Genomic DNA, 22,680 nt, shown 5'->3' with positions numbered 1-22,680 from the left:
CAAAATATTCCAATAATGATGTCAATCAAATTAAAATTCAGTTAGCTAGGGAGAAATTAAAATTTTAAAAATTTTCATGGCAAGGGTTATAACTTATAAACCGACTCCAGAATTAGATTTATTTTTTAAAATAATACTAAATATTTATATTGATTTTTTTTATAAGGAGAATGGAACCGAAGTTGAAACAACTTAAAATCAAATTAAAGATATTTTTGTTGCCAAATATGAATTCATAAAACTTCAATTCAAGATTTGACCCGTATGAAACAAACCAACTTAATCGGATGCATATCCCCAATTTAGGCTCAGTCCCTATGAACCAAACCAACTAAACTGAATGATAGTCATAGCCTGACTTTTTGACTAGGTTATTAAGAAACCCATTGTTTTTAGTTTAACTTTATAAGGTTGCTTGCATCTTCATCAACTTAGGAATGACGGACTATGTTGGGAAAATAAAGGTGGATTCTGATAGTTAACAACAAAAGATAAGAGTTTCGCCTTCTCCAAGGCAAACTGTTACACATGGATACAACAAAACATTATCCCAAAAAGGTGCAGGACAAATTTGCATAGAATTCTGGACCAATCCTCTAATTTAGTAAAGTCAAAAGTAAAATTCCAGAAAAAGTAAAATCATTGCAACATGCATTTCAAATGCCTACTGTCTAATAGTGTCTTAAAACTTGGGAAAGAAAATTTCGACATGTACAATATATTATTTATTACAATAAAAATAGAAATAAAAATAAAAATTTCCATAGGTCTGAGAAAAACAGAGAGACAGAATCAAATCTATAAACTCAACCTATAACCCGAAAGCGAGATCTTTCTATTTTCTCTACAGGGAGTGTACATGATTCCAATACCAAACATTCAACACAAAATATGAGTCAAGAAAAATATCTAACGAAGGCAAATGAGATAAAATAAGAAACAAGTTAGCCACCAAAAAAAAATATGTAAAAAAGAAAAACCAAATCCAGGTTCACATGCTACCAGCTCTTCCAGGAGTGGTTTTTGTTGATTTAATTTTAGCCATGTCAACAAGGTCCCCAAACAGCTTATCCTCAGGTTTTGAAGGCTTACTAGGTGGAACATAAGATGAAGTGGAAACCTGGTAGGAAGAGTTTCTCAGGGCATTGTCATCTCGGATGGATAGCCCATACATTTGCTGATTGAGATACTGTTGCTGACCATACCCATATGCTCCCATTTGGTTGCCATACATTTGCTGAGGATACATCGAACCCATCTGGCCAGCTGGCATTTGCTGAGGATACATTGAACCCATCTGGGCCCCCGGCACTTGCTGAGGATACATTGAACCCATCTGGCCCGTTGGCATTTGCTGAGGATACATGGAACTCATCTGGCCCACAGGCATTTGCTGTGGAAGCATGCCTGTATACTGTGGTGCTCCCTGGATTGGCTGTGGATGATAACCAGCAAACTGGTTTCCCAGAGCCACATGATTATTAGTCGTTGGTAAATGACCAGTTGTGGTTGGCTGAATGTACACACCCGCCATTTGATCACTTCCCACATACTGGGGATGCTGAGCACCTGCAACTGGGCTGGAGTCTGCTGCCTGTGCTTCCCAGGGTGGTGGTGGTAGTGAGCCACTGCTCTCAGCACCTTCTCCACATGTAAAAGGAAAGGTTCATTAATTATAAATGTAGTGGAAGCAAGAATACATATTCAGCCGGCCAAAGAAGCCTAGAATGTCACTACATAAATTTCTTGAGAGGAAGACCATGATTATTTATTATTAATTTCCTAGAATGGCACGTGGCATGCTGTGCTTAAATGTGCCTATCCCTAGGGAGCTGTGCCAAAAGTAAAATGATCTACTTGTGCATCAGAAATCTATTGTAATCAGAATCGAACCATTGACAGGTGAGGGCGGCTGTTGCTGCTGAACCAGCTGACCATTCCAGGCAGGAACGGTGCCTTGAGCATATGGCTGCTCATATTGAGGAGGTGCTCCCATGTTTGGTGCAGTTCCATTTGCATGAAAATTGTGCTGCTGCTGGTGCTGCTGCTGAATTTGAGGAGTCAAAGGGTTGGTTTGTCCAGCCAAACCTGAAGACTGGGTGTTAACAGAATTGGAGGTGTTGCTACCATCAGAGAACATATCAAAGAGAACGAGGGCATTCTGCTGTGATGCAGTAGGTGCTTGTTGTGGTTCTCCCAAAGAAACAAGGGCCAGTGAATTATCTGCCTTAGGTGAATTGAAGTCATCACCACTAAGCAAGTCCATTTTGGGATTGGCAGCTGGTGGTGGAGTTGAACCATTAGTTGCAGGAGGAGCAGGAAGCAGTAACTGATTAAATGGTGAACTTGTAACAGTGCTTGAAGTGGATCTGTGAAAGAACCCCGTTAGTTAAAGCTCAAGCTACTGGAAATATAAGATGAAGGGTTTTAGATAACCCAAAATTAAATAAATTTAAATGTTAATCCTAGCAACATAACATTTTATAAGCAACTCAGCCACTCCTTATAGAGGTAAATTCGCTACTAATCACTAGATCTAAAATGTTCAAGAGACTGCCACTTCAACATAACCATGCATCAGCAATAAGCAATTTGTTTCAAAAAACCCAGGAACCAAATTTTACCAAGGATTCAATGAACCAAATAGATGAAAGAAACTTGTAATTAAGTTCCAAGATGCCGAGGAGAAGTGTATGGCTACCACCAGTAATGCTTAGGAAAAGAAGTATAATGCAGCATATATAACAAAGAGAACTTGCAATTCTAAGCATATTCCTACGTAGTTGTAATAAAAAGATTAAAATACAAAACACCAATAATTTTAATCACAAGATCCCTGCATATGCAATCTAGTTCAAAGAAGCCTAATTACCTCCCCTCAGACTGCTTGCTACTGTCTCCAGTATCAATTAGTGGACTATCGACATTCACAAGTTCTTTTGCAGGTTCAGGCTTAGGTTTGTTTGCTTGAGAAGGAGTTCCTGAAGCTATTGCTTCATGCCTTGTTAGCACGCGTTGCAAATCATCATTCAATGCTAAACCTTGACATAAAAGTGACTCATCCCTGCAAGAGATAGATAACCAAAGGTGATACGTGTCTTAAATGTTAGAAGTATTTCACACAATTTCTTGTAACAATCCATAGAGGTTGTAAGCTAACATGCCATAATAAGTGAAATATCACACAAATTTATATAAATGCAAAAAGGATATTCATTGGCATAGGTTAGGGGAAAAAATTGATACATAAATTAATTCCTTCACAGGTTGCTCCAGCTCCTAGTCACCACAGCAACAAGATTTAATTGAATAAATAATGATGTCCCTTTGATCTCAACTCAGGACACCACTCCTCTTCTCGGTAAGTATTTTTAACAAGTGATACTAGCAAAATCACCTTAAGGACCGTGAAATAAAAAGAGAATGACATGCAGAAAAGCATGACACGTTCATGAAAACAGATGATAGCATCAAGTCATCAACTTATAGAGAGTATGAAGTGCCCAGGAAAGTTGTAGTAAAAGATTGTTTCCTTACGACGTTGAATTAACAAGGTGTACAACTCTTTGTTTGTAAGTACGGCACTGCTCCACCAAATCAACAATCACCTCTTGCCTAAGTCCCTGAAACGGTAGATGAAAGACCAGTAAATATGCAAGTAGAAACTGAACATAAAGAAACCACAACTTGCATTATATCTTTAGTAGGGGATTTAGCAGCGTGAAACTTCATAAACTTTCGAAAAGACTTTTCGTTATGAGAGCTGGAAAAACACAAGTTTACACAAAAAAAACTGGTTCACCATCCAATGAATTTGAGCATTGCCAACCAGATTTTTTCGCAAATGCCAGTTATATTAAGACTTTAGAAACTGAACATAAAGAAATCACAACTTGCATTATATCTTTAGTAGAGGATTTAGCAGCGTGAAACTTCATAAACTTTCGAAAAGACTTTTCATTATGAGAGCTGGAAAAACATAAGTTTACACAAAAAAACTGGTTCACCATCCAATGAATTTGAGCATTGCCAACCAGATTTTTTCGCAAATGCCAGTTATATTAAGACTTTAGAAACTGAACATAAAGAAACCACAACTTGCATTATATCTTTAGTAGAGGATTTAACAGCGTGAAACTTCATAAACTTTCGTAAAGAATTTTCATTATGAGAGCTGGAAAAACATAAGTTTACACAAAAAAACTGGTTCACCATCCAATGAATTTGAGCATTGCCAACCAGATTTTTTTGCAAACGCCAGTTATATTAAGACTTAGGTAGTCACATTAAATCCAATTAATGACTAGCCACTTAGAAACTACATTACCATGCACTTGCCAGAACACAATTAATTTAGCAAGTAAACAAAATGTTTTCATTCCTATACATATCAAAATGCAAACAAATACCTCCTTGTTTCCGGGATCTATTGCATTTAGCATTTCTGAAAGGACATCCATAATACCACGCGCGTTCTGAATTTCTGTCAAACTGATAAATGAGACTTCTGTTAAAAAACAATATGTATAGCAATGTAATTTCGCCATCAATAATATTATAGAACAAGCCATTTACATTGCTTCAACTATTACAACTACTCTATTTCTAGGAGACAAGGATAATCATCGGTGTGACAACACCAGTCATGGTTACCAGCTAAGGACAGGGAACGCTGATGTGCTGACTAAAACTGAAGTTAAAAACAAATAGGAAGTTTTTCACCCAACAACTCACATTGATCTCTCTAAAAAATACATTAAGGAGTGAACAAAGAGTTTGTTTTGACAATTACTCTTATTTTAATACAGAGAAAATACTAAATAGTTTATACACCAAACAGAATGAAATATTATCCTTCTGAAGCAACTGAAGCTCACTGTGAAGCCCATATCAAAAAATATTTCAATAAGCTCTGTGATTTTTTATTAGACAATCATTAAAAGAACTTATTGTGGGCAGCAGCCTTCTGCATAACCATATTACTGCAGCACAACTTCTACAAAGACATTATTCAGAAAGTTCTGAAAAAACAGACATAGGCCATCATGAAATTGAATGGGAACAATGGAAAACATTAAAAAAAACAACCATGCTTTTACGACTCAAACAACTAAGGAACAAAAATAATACCTCAGGGTTGGAAACTCTGACTCCGCAGAAGACTCAGCTGTGTCTTGCCGATCAGAATTGCGAATATTTGGAGGATAAGAAGACAAAGGTTGTGTTTGAGGAGGAGTAAGTACGGGTGCAGACCTCTCAGATCTTGGTGGGAATACTGCACCAAGACGCTGAACAACAAACCAATTTGCCTCAGAGAGGAAAAAGGAAAGGGGAAAAGGCCACACTATGTGGAAGGATAGCATATGAAGAATACAAATTAAGAGTCATGAATGAAGGATAGCATATGAAGACTTGGATCCCAAGAAATACAAAACATGTCTCGTACAATTTGAGATGAGTCCTTAGCAGACATACCAACAACTCTTGGTAGGCAACATAATATTGTGGATATCTTGCCCTCGCACCTCCAAAAGCTTCTTGCCAAGTGTCAATCAGAGTCAATATCTTCTCTTTAACATTAAAGTCGGGCTACAATTGAGCAGTACAAAAATTGAGAAGAAGTTTTTACTAGAAAAAAATAACTACAAAATGGGACTCCCTACCTTTTTCTTGACTATTCTAACCATCTCATGAAGAACATCCCTCTCTGCAACGTGCATGTGGACAATGTCCCCACAGTTTTTTATGATAGTTTCTAGCAGCTAGAACATAGGAAGTAAACCAAATTTAAACAAGCTTAGTTCAATGTAAGCAACAGGTAATAAAACAGGCAACAAAAGTGATCATTATATCCAGGGATTAGTAGAAACCAACGTAAAGTTACTAGCGGCTTACAGTTAGTGCAAGAAGTTGAACTTTAGGATTTTTACTTCCAAGCTTCTTCTTTATGCCTTTCACAACATCTTTTGCTTGCCTGATAATAACCATAACATTTCACTACTAGATTTAAGAAAGCAAAAATTATTCAAAGTTAAAAGATATAAATCCAGTCAGCTTCTGGAGTTAACCAGAAAAGTAGAAAACTAAACCTTCAGTCCTTTCTTTCTTTCCTTTTTTTTTTTTTGTTCATACCTTCAGTCCTTTCTACTTTCTATAAATCACAAGAACTAAAATGCAACCGGCAAAAGTGACCAAAAATAATCAACAAAAAACAACAGTATTAAACTTAATTACCATGAAGCTGCTCATGTAAAGCTAACAAAAATCCAGCTCATATTTGAGAAAAATAAACTTAATATTAGCAAGATAAAGCCATACAGTTATCTTTCACTTTGAGAAAAGTAGTTGACTCTCTATAACCAGTCGAAGTTTTTTATATGAAATTAAATCCTCTATCAATCAACAAAAGCCACATTTAAAAGCCGTATAACCAAATACATCCATGATTGAAATTACATGTTGAACAAAGAAAGAAAAAGCAAAGCAAAATGATCGATCTAATAAATTTCCTGAACCAAATCTCGCCCATTAAACTTGCGTGCTATAAAAGGAAAAAAAATAATATTTAACTTCTCTCAAATTTACAAATAATAGAAAAACAAGAGGAGAAAATTTCAAAAAAAGAAGTAAAAGCAAGTCCAACACCGAAACAAGAAAGAAGACTAGATTCACAATCTTCATATTCATTTTTTATAATCAAATTGAACACAATCATCAATAGAATCATAAGAGCAATAACAACTTCTTAGAAGAGAGGAGAAATTGGAATCCAGAGCGACGAATACCCAGGGTCGTGATTAAGCATATCGCAGATCTCGATATTCCTAGCCCAATCAGGCCCGATCAGCAAGTCACTCGTAGCTCTCTCTACCATAGAGTTCACCATCTTCGCTGACGAAAATAAAGGATTCGCACACACCAAAAAAGTAAAAAGAAGAACAAAAAACCAATCAGATTCCGATCACCGCCCGGCGCGATCGCGACGAACGGCAGAATATTCCGGAGACTCCTCCGGCACACCCAATCTAACTTTTTATCAAGTAAACCAAACAGTCCAAAATCTTCAGCTCTCTCTCTCTCTCTCCCTTTTCTTCCTCGCTTCTCTCGCCTTTTGTTTCTGAGATTAAATCGAATAGTCTCTTCTTTTTCCGTTGAGAAAAAATAAATAATATATATATGTATATATATTTTCCTTTCGCTTCACTTCCTTTTTCTTTTATTAACTTCTTTTTTTCAATTATTTGGGAGGTGATATAAAAAAATAAAAGACCAAGCAAAATCAACCACGTGTCAGTCGATGGTTTCGCTGACCAGTTATATCAAAGGGTTGCTATCGTTTTATTTCTGGATTTGGTGCTTCGTGAGATGGCCTAAGCACGTGTCCTTATTGATGTATCTCAGTTTGGTTTTGGAAAAAAAAAAAAAGCAGTCCTTACAATTTTTTCCTTTGGAATTTCGCAATTTTTTTCAACTTAATCTTTGAATTCAGATTGTGTTAAGGTATAATCGTGTAACAATTTGATATTGTATTATATAATTACCTATAAATTTTAAATTTTTAAAAATATTATAATTTTATTTATAGTTTCTTTTTTACTTCTAGATTTTATAGTTAAAGGATCAAATTGAAAAAGTTATTAAGTTTCTTGGGTAGTGTTTAAAAGTCATCTTTAGGCGTAATTATTTGTAATTACACAAAATGACATATTTGAGTAATCATTATAATTAGTGGGTCACAATGAATTGGTGTAATTAGATTATCTCAAAAACATTTTTCAATTATGCGAGAGGGTAAAAACTTGAGTAATTAGATGTGTAAGTATATTAGTCTAATTTTAAAAAATTATTTTTTATACAAATTATGGCCAAAAAGTACTTTTTTTTGAATAATTTGACTGAATTTATTTCATATAATAAGGAAAACATAAGAAAATTGGGTTGAAAGCCATTACAAGAAAAGACTTGAAACAGAAAGCAAATCGGGCCTAACTAGCCCACCTCGTTTAAATTAAACTAGATTTTAAAAAATAAAACTAATCCTATCCTATACCAGTCAAATCTAAATAGCTGGATACTACTGATCTCGTCTTTTCAATTCAACCGTCCAGCCATAATGATAGCAGGTTTCCAATTTAATGCGTTGTCTCTGCTACCTCTTATTGCAGAAAACTCTTCACTTTCTTCAATCCGGAGGTTTTGGCCAGAGGTTTCCTAACGCACTCCGAACCACATTTCTAGGGCTCCATTCTCCAGGTAAAAACTTTCTCTTCTTCTAAGAGCCTTCGTTGCTATAGTATGAGCGTAGATATTTTTTGCTTTTGGGACGAAAGTAAACTCAATCTCCTGGAATCTATTTATTTGGTTTTGAATATCTCTGATTATTGCTCCAATGACCGATTTATCCGTATGAGAGCTTTGACATTTCTTGATGACAGTTTTCAAGTCTCCCATAACTTCTATTTTGTTGACTCATAATCTAATCCTTAGTTTTATTGCCTATAATCCTTCATATGCCTCTGTTGTGAATGGATTTGCAATGTTGGAGTGAATAACTGCTTGTGTTGCAAGAATTTCCCCTTCCTCGTTCCATACTATTATGGTCTATAGTATGATAGAAATATCGTATGAAAATTTCGTTAAGATATTTTATTGTTTACATGTCTACTTTGATGAAAATGACCAAATTGCATAAAGTGGAAAAGTTGAATTCTAGTAGCTAAAGGTACCAAATAGCTATGGAATTTAAAATTAGAGGTCCTTATATGGCAAATAGACCATTTAGTGTAGTTAGTAGATAAGAATGATTATTCATCATTGGAATTTAGTAAATTAGTAAGGTTAATTTTGGAAAGTAAATGATAAAATGATGATAAATGAATTAAATAATTAAATTATTATCATTTTCATCACCTTTCCTAAAATAAAAACATGGAAACCCTAACCATGGAAGCTTGAAGATAGACAAGCTTATTTCGCTTAATTAGGTGAGTATTATTGTCCCATTTTTAATGACTTTTATGTTTTCGATATTGTAATAGCTTAATCTGCTATCTCGGGGATTAATTTGTAAAACTATTAAAGTGTTAGGGTTTTTACATGGATGAGTATCGTTTAATTATGAAGTTTTATGGTAGAAATGAAAGGTTGTTAATAGATAAATAACTTTTGTAAAAAGAATTTTGATGAAATTATGATTTAGGGACTAAATTGAAAAGATGAAAAATTTATGGAAAAATTCCAAGTTTTGTGAAATACATGGGCTACCATGGATATGTATGAAAATCGGTTAGACTTGAAATAAGGATTAAATTGTATGAATTTCATTTTTCGAGCCTAGTGACAAATTTGTAATTAATTAAAAGTATAGGGGGAAAATAGTAATTTTTCCAAAGATGTGTATTGGACTGAATTGAATATGAATTATATTAAATTGAGTTAAATTCATTCGTATAGATCTGGATAAACCTAATACGGAGTTAGATCTAGGAAAAGAGAAAGTATCGGATTAGTAGCCTACGAATTTACGTACACTTGTCGAGGTAAGCTTGTGTAACTAAATTGCATATTTATATGATTTAATTTGAATATTATTGTGTGTGATTTGTATAAAATGCCATGTATAATATCAACCACATATCCGATAAGTACCGAGTTCCATTTGAACCTTAAAAATCCGAAGGATACAAATGACATGTCATTAGGGTTCCCGAATTGGTTGTGATCCTGCATGTGTTGCGGACACACCACAGCTCTTATCAGCACCCCAATATTTGGCTCTTAAGAGCTGTCGGATACTTGGCTCTTACGAGCTTCCCGTTATTTAGCTCTTATGAGCTTTCCAATTAATGGCTCTCTTGGGCTTTCCAATATTTGGCTCGCAAGAGCTTCCCGTTATACAGCTCACATGAGCTTCTTGTTATATGGCTCGAAAGAGCTTCCCATTTACATGTTTGTATAAACATACATGTACATGAATTGACGGATTACAGTTTTGTACAATTCGTGTGTACTACCGATGTATCCAACGATATTTTAAATGGTTCAATGGGTAAAGTTCTGATGAGAGATATTATGAGTTCGAAACAAACTATTACCCGTATATACATGAAGTACATGGAAATGATATTACATGATATACTAATGCATGAATTGGTTATTACTAGAATGTGGAACTTGCTTGATGACTTTGTTCATCCATGATTAAGGGTTATTATATATGATTACTTGGCAAACATGATGAGGATATGTGTTTAGGCTTTTGGCCAAGTTGGTTTGGATAATTCGTATATGCTTACCTTATATGTGAAATAATGGTAAGTTAAATTCCATGTTATACGAACTTATTAAGCTTAAATGCTTACTCTATTTTATTTTCCTTGTTTTATAGTAATTCAGAAGCTCGATTTGGTTGGAAACTGGTCAGAGTTACTTCACACTATCCATCGGCCAATTTCCGTATATATAGTAAATCAATTTTGGTTATAATGGCATATATAGGTTAATTTGGCCAAATGTTGGCATGTAAATGTTTTGTTATGATTAGCCATTGAATGGCTTGTGTTTGATATGTTTTGATATATATATGGCTTATCATGTTTGATGTATGTTAGATATGTTCGAGTGATGGTGAACTTATAAGTATATTGATGATTGGTTTGAATTGGTATATTTGGCATAATTATGCATATATGTGGTTGGACCAATAGGTTATTGTGGATGTTGATTGACATGTTATAAGATGTTATTTGAGGTACCTAAAGACATATTGGTTGTATGTTGTGATAACACATGTTTAGGACATGATTCTAGCTTGATTTAAATGTCTTGTTATGGCTTGGTGATGTGCAAATTAATGTGTATAGGTTGATGTCAATTTGGGTGAGAAATGTGACTTGGAAAATGACTTATTTTCGTCCACACGGGCAAAGACACGGGCATGTGTCTCAGCCGTGTGTGGCACACAGCTAGATGACATGGTCGTATGTCCCTTGCATATTTTAAATTGCAAAACAGAATGCTCATACGGCTTAGCACAGGGGGTGTGGCTTGGCCGTGTGACCCAAGTCAGAGAGCTCATAAGTTTGAACATGGGTTGGGACACGACCATGTTTCCCTATTTCGAATGTCCACACAGTTTGAGACACAAGCGTGTCTCTTGGCCGTGTGAGACACGAGGCTTGGCCACACGGGCGTGTCTCCTCTGCACCTCTGAAAATTTTTAATGTTTTTCGAAAAAAAATTTGAGTACCTAGTTTAGTCCCGATTTATTTCTAGTATGTATTTTGGGTCTCGAGGGCTCACATAAGGGACAATATGATTGATTTTGATTTGTTTCTGATATGAATGCTAGTTGGTAATGCTCCGTAACCCTGTTCCAGCAACGGATATGGGTTAGGGGTGTTATAAGCATATTGCATATTTCATAGCTTCAATCATAGGTGGAATTGAGATGTTCCATATTTTGAAGAGTGCATGAAAAGAAATCTTGATGATATTAATTATGCAGATTCAAATGCAAATGATGGTAAGGAGCATATGTTAAATATTAAAGAGGGAATAACCTAACAAATATGCACTAGAACAATTAGATAAAATTGCATATGATGTTTTATTTTTCTTGTTATTTTTATTAGTAATCATATTATCATTACTTTTTAGACTAACATAGTACATATGATGATTTTATTTTAATTTTTTACTTGTTTAGAAATTATTGTTATTATAGTAATATTTTATAATAATTAATATTTAGAAAATATAAATTATTTAATTGTGTAATTACAATTTGCACTACAAACATGACATAAAGAATTACAATATTATTGAGTAATATTTTCTCATATCTTATTGATAGGAATGTTCAGGTATTTATATATGTTGTTACAGATACTATTACAGCTCATGATAGGGCTCCACTATTTTGTCTTGACTCCGCTATCTCTAGTACTAACATTCTCTGTCCCTTGTACTGACATTCTCTGTGAACTCCAGATATACTGGGTACATGTCTACAGAGCACACGGTCCTTTTAGTTCCTGGGTCTGACATTTTGGGTAGGCTTTGCACCTATTGCACACATGTCTGGGTGGCCTGCAAAGCACGCAATCCTTTCTGCGAGCTTATTGGATTTATGCGAACTGAGATCGCAGCTTCCCTGAGTTCTTGCGAGCTCATTTGATGAATCAAATCGAATCGAATATATTTAAATAAACATTAATAAAATCAAAACATATTTGAATCTCACTATTCAAATTGATTTTTTATTTTTCAAGTTTCTTGTTCAATCCAACTATATATTTATTCTTCACGGACCAATAGAAAAAACACTTTTTTTTAGACCCTACATCTTATAGTCATTTTGAGCCCAACTAAATTTGAAGTTGAGTTAAATCAAATCCTTAAAACCCATAAAACTCTTTCAACATCTATTTCACCATCCATAGGACTTGAACCTAAAACTTTAACGTTGTCTCAATTATTAATCGAAAACAGTAATGGCACGTTTGGTTGGGAGGAATTAAACAATCATTTCCCTTTTGTTCAATAATGTATAATAATGCAACGGTTTGGTTGGAAGAATTGGTCATTTTATGGAATGTTATTTCTTGTTTATTCCTATCTATCCTTAAATAGATATTCTTTAGTGATATCAAAGAATAACTATTATCAAAGAATAACTATTACATGCAACACAAAATAGCAATAGAAATAAAATTTTTAGATGTACCCTTAAAAGAAAAAGACAATACGAGGGGAGGGGAGAAATAGGAAGGAAGGAAAGAGAGTCGACCTTTTTTTCGACCAACTAATCAGTAGAGGTTGATTGGAATATGAAAAACAAATTTAACGTATCAAAAAACCCGATGTCAACATCTTCAACATAAACAAATAATTATTTACAAATTTCAAAAGAAAAATTAAAAAAATCTAAGAGAAAAAAATAAAGAGAAGATGAAAAACTATTTGTGATGAAAACTTCAATTAATAACACATCAAACACTATGCAGCTTCGTTGTTCATGGTTAAAGCCATTGCAAGACTCCGAGCTTTCAAATTTGCATGTAAATTAAGTCTTCTTCAAATTATTATTGAAGGTGAGTCAACCTCAATTATCAGCAAACTTTAGGAACATACTTATAATCGATCACCAGTAACCTCGACAATTGCATTTATGAAATGGGAGGGAATTAGATTCCATTGTTGCTCTTTCTCGCATGTGAGTAGACTCGAAATGGATTGGCTCAAAAGGGAAAGAACTAAGTTAAAGAGACTATCTGAATTGAAAGGATTCAAGAACTTTTTTGAAGCATTTTAAAAGTTGATAAGCCCTTTTTGTAAAAGATGTCATTTGATTATATTTTGTACTAACTTTGCTTTCTTTAATGAAATGATGCATTTTACTTAAAAAAAACTAAAAAAATAGATATTAATTTTAATTATATTTTATTTATTATTGGCTATATTGTTTTATACATTTATATAAAATATTACTTATAAATATATTTTTAAGAATAATATCTTACATTTTATTTTAAAATATATTTAATATTTTTACTAAACATTGTGTTTTTAAAAGGTTTACTAAACATTATTATTAATATTACTTTTTGATGAAAATATGTATATTTTAATACACTAATTATTATGATTATTTACTTGAAGGGAAAATAGTAATTTACACTTATTACTTGTATATTTTAATATCATTTTATCGAACTAAACAATGTTATATTATTATTTGTCTATTCCTATTTAGTCAACCAAAAGATGTAATATTTTTTTGTTTTATTTTCAACGAATAGCTAGTACATTCTTACTTTGTTCTATTCTAGTGAATCAAATATAGTATAAGTGTTCTTAGAATTACTCATATTGCAATGTTTTTAATTTTAAATAAGCTGAATTCTAGTAGTAATTTAATTTAATAAAAATAAAGTTATTTTTGAAATTAATATATTTTATTCAAACGATTTTATATAATGTTTTTAGAATCGGATTAGTAGTTGAACTAGCCAAGTCACAAATTTTAGTTCAATCGGTTAGACCATTAATTCAATGCTGAAAATTTTAAAATAAAAATAAATAGGAAAAAATTAGAAAAATAAATAGTAATAACGACATAAACATCAATTAAACGCTTCAAATGCAATTAAAACATTAACATTATCATTCTTAAATCATATTTTAAATATTGAAAATTTGAAATTGAACCACGAAATGAACATCAATAATATAAATATTGAAAATTTGAAATTGAACCACCGAAATGAACATCAATAATATAAACATCAATAGGATCCAAAGAGATGTTCTCGTTCAAAGTTCTATGAACTAAAGCAATATTAGTACTTACCTATTCATCAACAAAATTAGTAAAACATTAGTACTTACCTATTCATCAAACGAAGATTACAATGCACAAAGACAATATTATTTAACATTTGAAGCTCTAATTTATTTCTTCGTTTTGTGTATTATTTCAAATACACTCCAATTTTGTTCGCAACTGGAGGACGAAGCTATTTGACTCAAATGTTTTATCGGCAACTTTTGAAAATCAAGAGCATCATAACTAAAGAACCTCCATCCCTTATCTAGGAAATAATATATTATAATTTTATAAACAGAGAAGTAACATATTAGATAATTCCTAGTCTTCTAATTTTGTTAAAAGTAAGAGCTAACTCACTTCCTAAGCTTTAGACTTTCGATAAAGAGAACATTCTTTAACCAATCTTCTACCTTTTGAAATATGTTTGTTCGCAAGAATGGATGAAAATCCTTCCATGGAAAATGTGTCTTGACGATGGTTCCTAGTCTTATGTTATAATATCGAACTCGATCAATATGCAGCTTCATGAATATCTTGACACAATTAGTAATGTAACCTTGATAATGAGTTGTGATTCGACACTAGTCCTACTAGGAAAATAAGAAGTAATATTTGAATTACTTTTCTTTTTCTTGATGGACCACTTCCATCACCAATAATTCTAACATCTTGCTCCTATGGCACACCATCTTCAAATTAATGCACACTACGCCCTAATGAATTCATCACTTCTCTCATCAATGCGCAGTCTCTTTTCTAATCTTCAATTTTAGCCAAGTTTTCTTGCATTCAAAACCGAACATTTGAAAGCACTTGCTTGCATGGCTTAACATCACCCATTTTGCTAGTAAGATGGATTTTTGTTTTGTGTATACCTCCACTTTAACAACTTTAGAATAAAGCATAGATGTGTAGGTATTTCTTCCATAATTATATCTCATTTCCACAATATATTTTTGGAAAGCGTGTTAAGAAAACAATGTTTGTAGCATTGTGAAAGTCGAGTATTGTGAAATTTATAGTAATAAACTCTAGACTGAATTAGTACATGTACTTTGTGCGAGGCGATCTAAGTTGTTTCTTAACTTTCTATCAAACAGTCTTCTCTGTTATTCTTAAACTCCTACTTGCTTAGAGTGTGAGCTTTAACTTTACGAACCGACCACACAAAATAGAAACTTTCAATTAATTTTCTGTAGGAAAATTAATTCTTTCTATGGGAAACCAAAACTTTGAATTTTCAAGAAAATAGAATTTATTTTGTAAATAAAATTTCACTATACTTTGATAGAGTAATGACACTCAAAATATATGAATAATTGGTGTGTTTTAAGTCATTTCATAATTTTTATTTGTAAGGAAAATGTTGCAAGAGTTTTATATAAATAATGAGTAATTAAATAATAATATCTTAATAGAAAAAAATTATACTTTCCTATTTAGGAAACGGGGCGACCACACACCCTATTAAACACTAGGGTTTGTTGCTCCTCTCATTTGGGATGGGCTTGTTGCGTCTTGAGTGCTAAGCACGATTTTATGTGTTATATGGACTTTTAACCAATACATATAATTTAACCAACCCAATTAATCAATTTTCTATTTTCTAAAATATTAATTAATTAATTTTCCCAATTAATTTTTTTCTTAATCCAATTCAAAATTTGTTAAAGTAATGATAATTTTACCATATTAGGATATATGATGAAATATATTTAATTACCTTGTTCAATAAAACTTCTATGAGTAATTAATTTAATTTTCACTTTGAATTTCAATTATTTAATTTCAATCAATTAAATAATAATTGAAGAATTAATTTAATCTCTAAGTTATCTTTTGTACTTAGAGAGAGAATACATTTACTACAAATAGTGGTTCATACGATCTATTTGTCTTAATCATTGTTTTCATTCATTATGAAGTATTGGTTCTACCTACAATCTATTTTGGGTTATGTTGAGCTAGCGGAAGAATCGAATGGACGTATATAATTATAACTCAAATAATTTATAATTAAGTTCTAACATTTGTCTATTAATTACAACATTATTTAATTATGGAGTTGTTACATTAAAATACCATGATTGAACCCTCCATTGTTATATAACATTACAAAGCAATTTTAATAAGTGTTTTCCCAATGACCTTATCATAAGTATATTACCCTAATATGATATATTTTATCTCTTTAGGTTAAACTCGTTATATAATATTACAAAGCAACTTTAATAATTGTTGTCAACTTGCTCTCTCTCTATATATATGTTAACACATAAAGTAGTTGTTGAGTTTTTTTTTTTTTATTATGCCATGATAAAATATGTTGATTTATGATGTTAATTGTATAATATGCTTTAATTTAGTTATTTTATATTATAGTGCTCGAAAATAGTTGAGCATCATTGAGCTTTTAGATTCGATGTTTCGTGTGCAAGTCACAAATAATTTGAGAGTGATTCATTGAGCCAAGTAACATTAATTTGCAAGAGTCTCGACGGATCTTTCGTTTCCGTAAAGACTTTTTGCTTACTAGTTGTTTTAGCATATACCTAGGACCTCAAAATTAGGAATTCTTGTTGCTTGTTTTCTATAATGGTTGTTATTAGTATTGTGACCATTTGGTACATATTACATTACTTGTTATTTTGGATTGTGAGGCTTTGAATTAAGGTTTTGTTGAGAAATTTAGAAATGCATGTTGTTTTAAGTTGACATTTAAATTGCTATGGTAGTCAAATTTTGATTTAATTGATGTATGATTTTAAAATTGCATATTTTAGATATGTTTTAATATGTCAAATACATTAGTGTTGGCTTGGTTTTATGTCATGTATGTTTAAGTTCACTTTGAAGCATGATTAGATGATTTGTTTTGACTTGATTTTTGTATTTCTAAGTTGAAGTATCGATATCCCATACCCATGCAATGGTACCTCTTGGTTGAGTATTGTTATTCAGACCCTTAATTTTGATACTTTCGAAGTGAATAGCTAAAATTTTGAAACAGGGGAGGCTTGTATTCTTATATGGCCTCGAGTATTAGTATTGTGATCAAGTATCGGTATAACCCTCAATTGTATTGGAGCAATAAAACATTGAAGCTAAAATAGTTGAAACTTACCCCAGTATAGGTACCATAGTCCTAGGTATCAGTACTTGGCTCATGGTTTATGTAACTAGAGCCTCCAAATGTTGTTTTAAATTCATTTTGACTTAGTTATTTTTTTATTATTGTATTGACTCATGATTGTTTGGAATGTTGTTGAATGTATGTAAAACATGTTGAGTGAATAATATTTGATAAGATTGATTGATTGTTGTCGTTCTGACAGTTAGTGTATCGCTCTTTGTTCGCTTTGTAACACCCCTAACCCAAATCCATCGCCGGAACAAGGTTAAGAAGCATTACCGGAGTTTACAAATTAATTATCAGACATTTCATTTAATCTAGAATTCATATTAGAAACCAATCAAAATCATACATATTATCCCTTAAACGAGCCCCCGGGGCCTAAATTACATATTAGAAACAAATAGGGACTAAATCGAAGACTCAGAAAGTTTTTTGAAAAATATTTAAAATTTTCAACATTGCAAGGGTTACACGGCCGTGTGACTCACACGATTTGGAGACACACCCATGTCTCTGGCCATGTGGGCATTCAAAATAGGGACACACGGTCGTGTCTCAGCCCGTGTGAGTATACTGACTTGGGTCATACGGCCAAGTCACACGCCCGTGTGCTAGGCCGTGTGAGCATTCTGTTTTGTGTAAATTTAAGATACAGGGGACACACGGTTGAGGCACACGTCCATGTCTCTGCCTGTGTAGACGAAAATAGGTCATTTTACAAGCCATATTTCTCACCCAATTTGTTACTAACCTAGCCTCACCAGTTCACAAATCTACAAACTATAACATGACATTCGACACAAGCTAAAAAAAATGGCTAATCTCAACAATTTACATATAAACCAACATTAAACAAAATACCTATACATGCCATTATGACTAAAATTAAAACATTCGAAAATACAGATAGAACCGATAGATAGTGTGATATATCTCCAACAAGCTTCCAACCTAATCGAGCTTCCGATAATCTAAAAGTTATACATATCCAGAATAATCCAATATTAATACCCCAATATTTTAAACTTTAATCGTATCAATTCATTTTAAATAAGAAATTTATACATATCAGAATAATCCAATATTAATACCCCAATATTCATAAAATATATTCAACAACTTTAACTATTCCAAATTTCTAAGTTTTCCTTTGCATTTCTTTACTTTCCTCATTCATTCCATATGCATAACTCACCAGTCATAAACAACCATACCATCATAACCATAAGCTAATGCATTTGAACATAGCCCTTTTTAAAATTAATCACATGATAAACCTTTTAATAAGAAATTGCATAACTTAAAACTTACCACTCTTTTATGATCACAAGTATATTTTTATTCGAGCACTTATCCTTTCAACGCATCATATAAATAAACATATTATCATTTAACCAGCAGCTTGGCTCTTGTCTAAGCATCAACAACAACATTTGTTAGCATACTTCAACATATTTCATATAAATTCAACATTGATAAACTTATTTTATCAACATATCACACTTGAGTTTATTACTCATCAGAATTTCAATCGATGAATACACTTATTTCAGATCAACACCAATAATAACCTTAAGTCTTCAAACATTAATTTCATATGTCACTTATCAGATCTTACCGAATCGGGGAACGGCTTGCGGATATGTCACTTATCAGATCTTATTCAAAAGCCCGAAGCTGCACAGAAGCACATAACTGCTAAACAGAAACCCATAAGGGTTGAATGGAAGCTCGTAAGAGCTGAACGGAAACCCATAAGGGTTAAACTGAAGCTTAAAAGAGCTGAACGGAAACCCATAAGGGTTAAATTGAAGCTCAAAAGAGCTGAACGGAAACCCATAAAGGTTAAACTGAAACTCGTATGAGTTAACAGAAGCTCGTGAGAGCTAAACGGAAAGTAAACACGAAAGTTTGCAACAAATGCTGAACCTCGGTTTACTTGGGTAATTTGCTGTCAATTCATCCTTTGCATTTTCCGTCAATTCATCCTTTGCCACAAAATAATTGTACTCAATCCCGTATTCCACTTTAACCGGATATTCTTTTCAATTCATAATTTAACAATATTTCATTTTTTTAACAATATGCTAAATACATAATAATTTAACAACATTCCATTTTTCAACAATATATCAAATACGTAACATCATTCGTAAATTCAATATAATTATTAAACTTTAACCATACTAACTTACTTGAATTGAATTGTAATAATTGTAGGAGTTCGAGACTATTCCACTATTTTTCCTTTTCACAAGTATCTACGGAATCTTGATCTAAAATATAAAATTTCTCATTCATTAACATATATTTCAGTTCCAATTTATTTCACAATTTATACCCTTTAATTTTTGAATTTACACAATTACCTAGCTTTTCAACTTTTACAATTTAGTCCATTAACTAGTTAATCTATCAAATCAACTAATTTTTCTCAATTAATAATTTATCCAAATATTCTAGGCTGTCATACAACCCTTAATAAAATATAAATTTAATACCAAACCCTAATACTTTAACTATTTTCACAATTTGAATCTAATATTAATATTTAACAAAATCATTTTATAATATCATAATACAACAAAATTAAAGCTCTAAACCCACTTGATATTAATAATTTATTTCAATATATATTAATTTAGACAATAAGACAATTCATTTCATGCAATTTGGTCATTTTTAATTTTTACAAAACTACCCCTAAAATTTTACTTTTATTCACTTTAGTCCCTAAGCCTAAAACATGCAAATTAGCCATTTTAATGTAAACACATGCTATCTGAATATTCATATATTTTCCTTCTCCTCCTCTCCATTCCACATCCTTAATGTATATGACATGCTTATATGTAATATTATCTATAATTCCACTATTTACTTATGTTCATATCAAAGTTTTCCACTTGAGTCATAGTCACTAAATTATTTATATCTTGAGCTACTGAATTCTAAATTAAGATCTGCTTGATGTTTTTAAAACTAGACTCAAATATATTTTTACACAACTTGACATTTCTTTACTAAAATTAATTATCTCTTAGTACGGGTTTTGGATGATGTTTCCATTTTTTCTTCAAAGTAGACTTATTAAGAATTTAAAATATAAATTTAAACCCTAATTATTTTTTACAATTTTGATGATTTTCCAAAGTCAAAACAGGGAACCCTAAATCAATCGACATTGTCTCACAAAATTCATATATCTCATAATATGAAATTCTTTTGCTTACACTTGTTTCTTCTATATAAAAATAGGCTCAATAGGATTTAATTTAATACTTTAATTAACCTCTAATTCAATTTATACAATATTTGGTAAATTTTCAAAGTCATACTACTACTACTGTCCAAAACTGTTTTAGTGTAAAATGTTGATAACTAAGTTTATAACACCCTCATTTCCTTTCTCTACAATATTTCCCATCACTTCCTCTTATTTCCCTCACTAACATATCAATAACATAGAGCCTTATATAATAAAACTCTACTTTAACATCATTTTCATGCTTTTTCAATAATATCAAACTTAAAAATATATTAAAATCTTGATGTTCTTACCTTGTTCTATTGATTTCAATCTTTAACTTGATTTTCTCTTGTATTTCTTGAATCTAACTTGATATTCTAGCTCCCCATAGTCTCCTTAATATTTTACTCTCGTGGTAGCTATGGAAATTCTTTTGATTTCTAAGTGAAAATGGTGAATTTTTATAAAGGACCAAATTGTAAAGAAAAGAAGATTTATTTATTCTCTTCTCTTCTCACGTGGGTGCATGGAAAGATGAAGAGAATTCTTCATCTTTCTTTCCTTATATACTAAATAAAATAATAAAAAATAAAAAATATCTCATTAAAATATTAATAAAATAATATTTATCTAATTAAATAATTATAAAATATCATCAAAATATCTCCGATATCATCATTGCATTCTAGAGTTCTCTCTTTCTAATTGACCATTTTTCCCTTTATGATCTTTTAAAATTTCATCCTTGAGTCATCACTTAATTTTGTAAAATTATAATTTAGTCCCTCATAATTCTTCACCTATTCAATTTGGTCCTAATTCATCCATTTTCCTTAATTTCTAGATCATTCCACCCTTAAAATATTTTCACTATTGGTCCTTCAACTTTTTATATTTACACTTTAACCTCTTAAATTTTGAGTATTTACTCATGGGCCACAAAACTTTTCTTACTTTTGCGATTTGGTCCTTTCTTGAATTAATATATCATAATATACTTCCCAATGTTGACACAGCTCAAAATTTCCCCTTTTGTCACTTTATTTCCTTACTTTACTATATCAAGGATAATATCTTACTTTCCTATTATAATAATTTTCGAAGTATTACATGCTCAGTCTTCTAGACCGCGTAAAGGGTGTCACAAGAATGTTGTTTCTATTAATATACCAATATTCATTATAATATTTTATTGCTAAGTCAGTTGTACGTTAAGTTGTTTATGGCTTAGGTCAAGCTCATGTATTATACTGATAGCATGTAGCTCAAGTCTGGTTCGACTTGAAATATTTGTCTTAAATTTTATTCAAATCTGTCTACATTTATAAATGATTAACCCAACCCGTTTACATTGCTTATATTATTTTTATTTTTAAAAAAATAATATTTTTATTTGATATTTAATAATTTTACATATAAAATATTTTTAGTACCATTATATATATTATTTTATGAAACTTATAAAAGCTAAACAACTTAACATATTTTCTAATATTTACTTTACAATATGATATAATTAATTTTTATATAATATAAATTACATAACACATAAATAAAAGATAATATATTATAAACTTAAAAATAGATTAAGTCGTATTCAAACTCTAATATTTAAACTTGAGCTCGGCTCGATTAATATTTTAAATAACATTTTTACCTAAATCTATTTTTAAATTTAATATTTTTTAAAATTTTGAACTTAGATTAATAATCCAATTAATGAACAAGTTTAGTTGCACGTTAAAATATATGTTTTAATATTTTTGAAGTTATATTTTCTTTTATATTTAGTTGTATAGTTGAATTAACTCCCGACCAAATATAGGAGAGGCAGAATCTAAGCAAACAGAGAATGTGTAAAGGAAAGCAACAAAGTTATATATATATATATAAAACAGACGAGAAAAGGGGAAACAAAAGGAAACCACACAAGTTGTTATTATGTTTAATATAAATTTGATT

The 22,680-nt window shown here is 31.6% G+C and overlaps 1 protein-coding gene across 1 annotated transcript; it reads right to left on the bottom strand.

Annotated features, from left to right (window-relative positions):
• Nucleotides 1-710: 710 nt before the first annotated feature.
• On the bottom strand, nucleotides 711-7,163 carry LOC105763613 (TOM1-like protein 9). Its single transcript, XM_012581983.2, has 10 exons — nucleotides 6,786-7,163; nucleotides 5,896-5,974; nucleotides 5,664-5,762; nucleotides 5,476-5,589; nucleotides 5,131-5,288; nucleotides 4,410-4,491; nucleotides 3,538-3,623; nucleotides 2,873-3,064; nucleotides 1,894-2,369; nucleotides 711-1,641 (listed from the first exon to the last, which is right to left on the bottom strand). Exons 1-10 carry the CDS (start codon nucleotides 6,884-6,886, stop codon nucleotides 992-994), a joined length of 2,037 nt encoding a protein of 678 aa, XP_012437437.1. The 5' UTR covers nucleotides 6,887-7,163; the 3' UTR covers nucleotides 711-991.
• Between the last annotated feature and the right edge of the window lie 15,517 nt (nucleotides 7,164-22,680).

This window comes from Gossypium raimondii, chromosome 7, assembly GCF_025698545.1.
Source record: "Gossypium raimondii isolate GPD5lz chromosome 7, ASM2569854v1, whole genome shotgun sequence".
In the NCBI taxonomy this organism is placed as follows: Eukaryota; Viridiplantae; Streptophyta; class Magnoliopsida; order Malvales; family Malvaceae; genus Gossypium; species Gossypium raimondii.
This window is presented reverse-complemented; position numbering and strand designations above follow the sequence as displayed.

What these genes read in the sequence shown, in the direction of transcription:
- LOC105763613 (XM_012581983.2), bottom strand. Translation starts at nt 6,886, where the DNA reads ATGGTGAACTCTATGGTAGAGAGAGCTACGAGTGACTTGCTGATCGGG. An exon ending in TCAGAGTTTCCAACCCTGAG is followed by an intron (nt 4,492 to 5,130) that starts GTATTATTTTTG and finishes CTCATTTATCAG; the next exon opens with TTTGACAGAAATTCAGAACG. An exon ending in GCCGCCCTCACCTGTCAATG is followed by an intron (nt 1,642 to 1,893) that starts GTTCGATTCTGA and finishes CATGTGGAGAAG; the next exon opens with GTGCTGAGAGCAGTGGCTCA.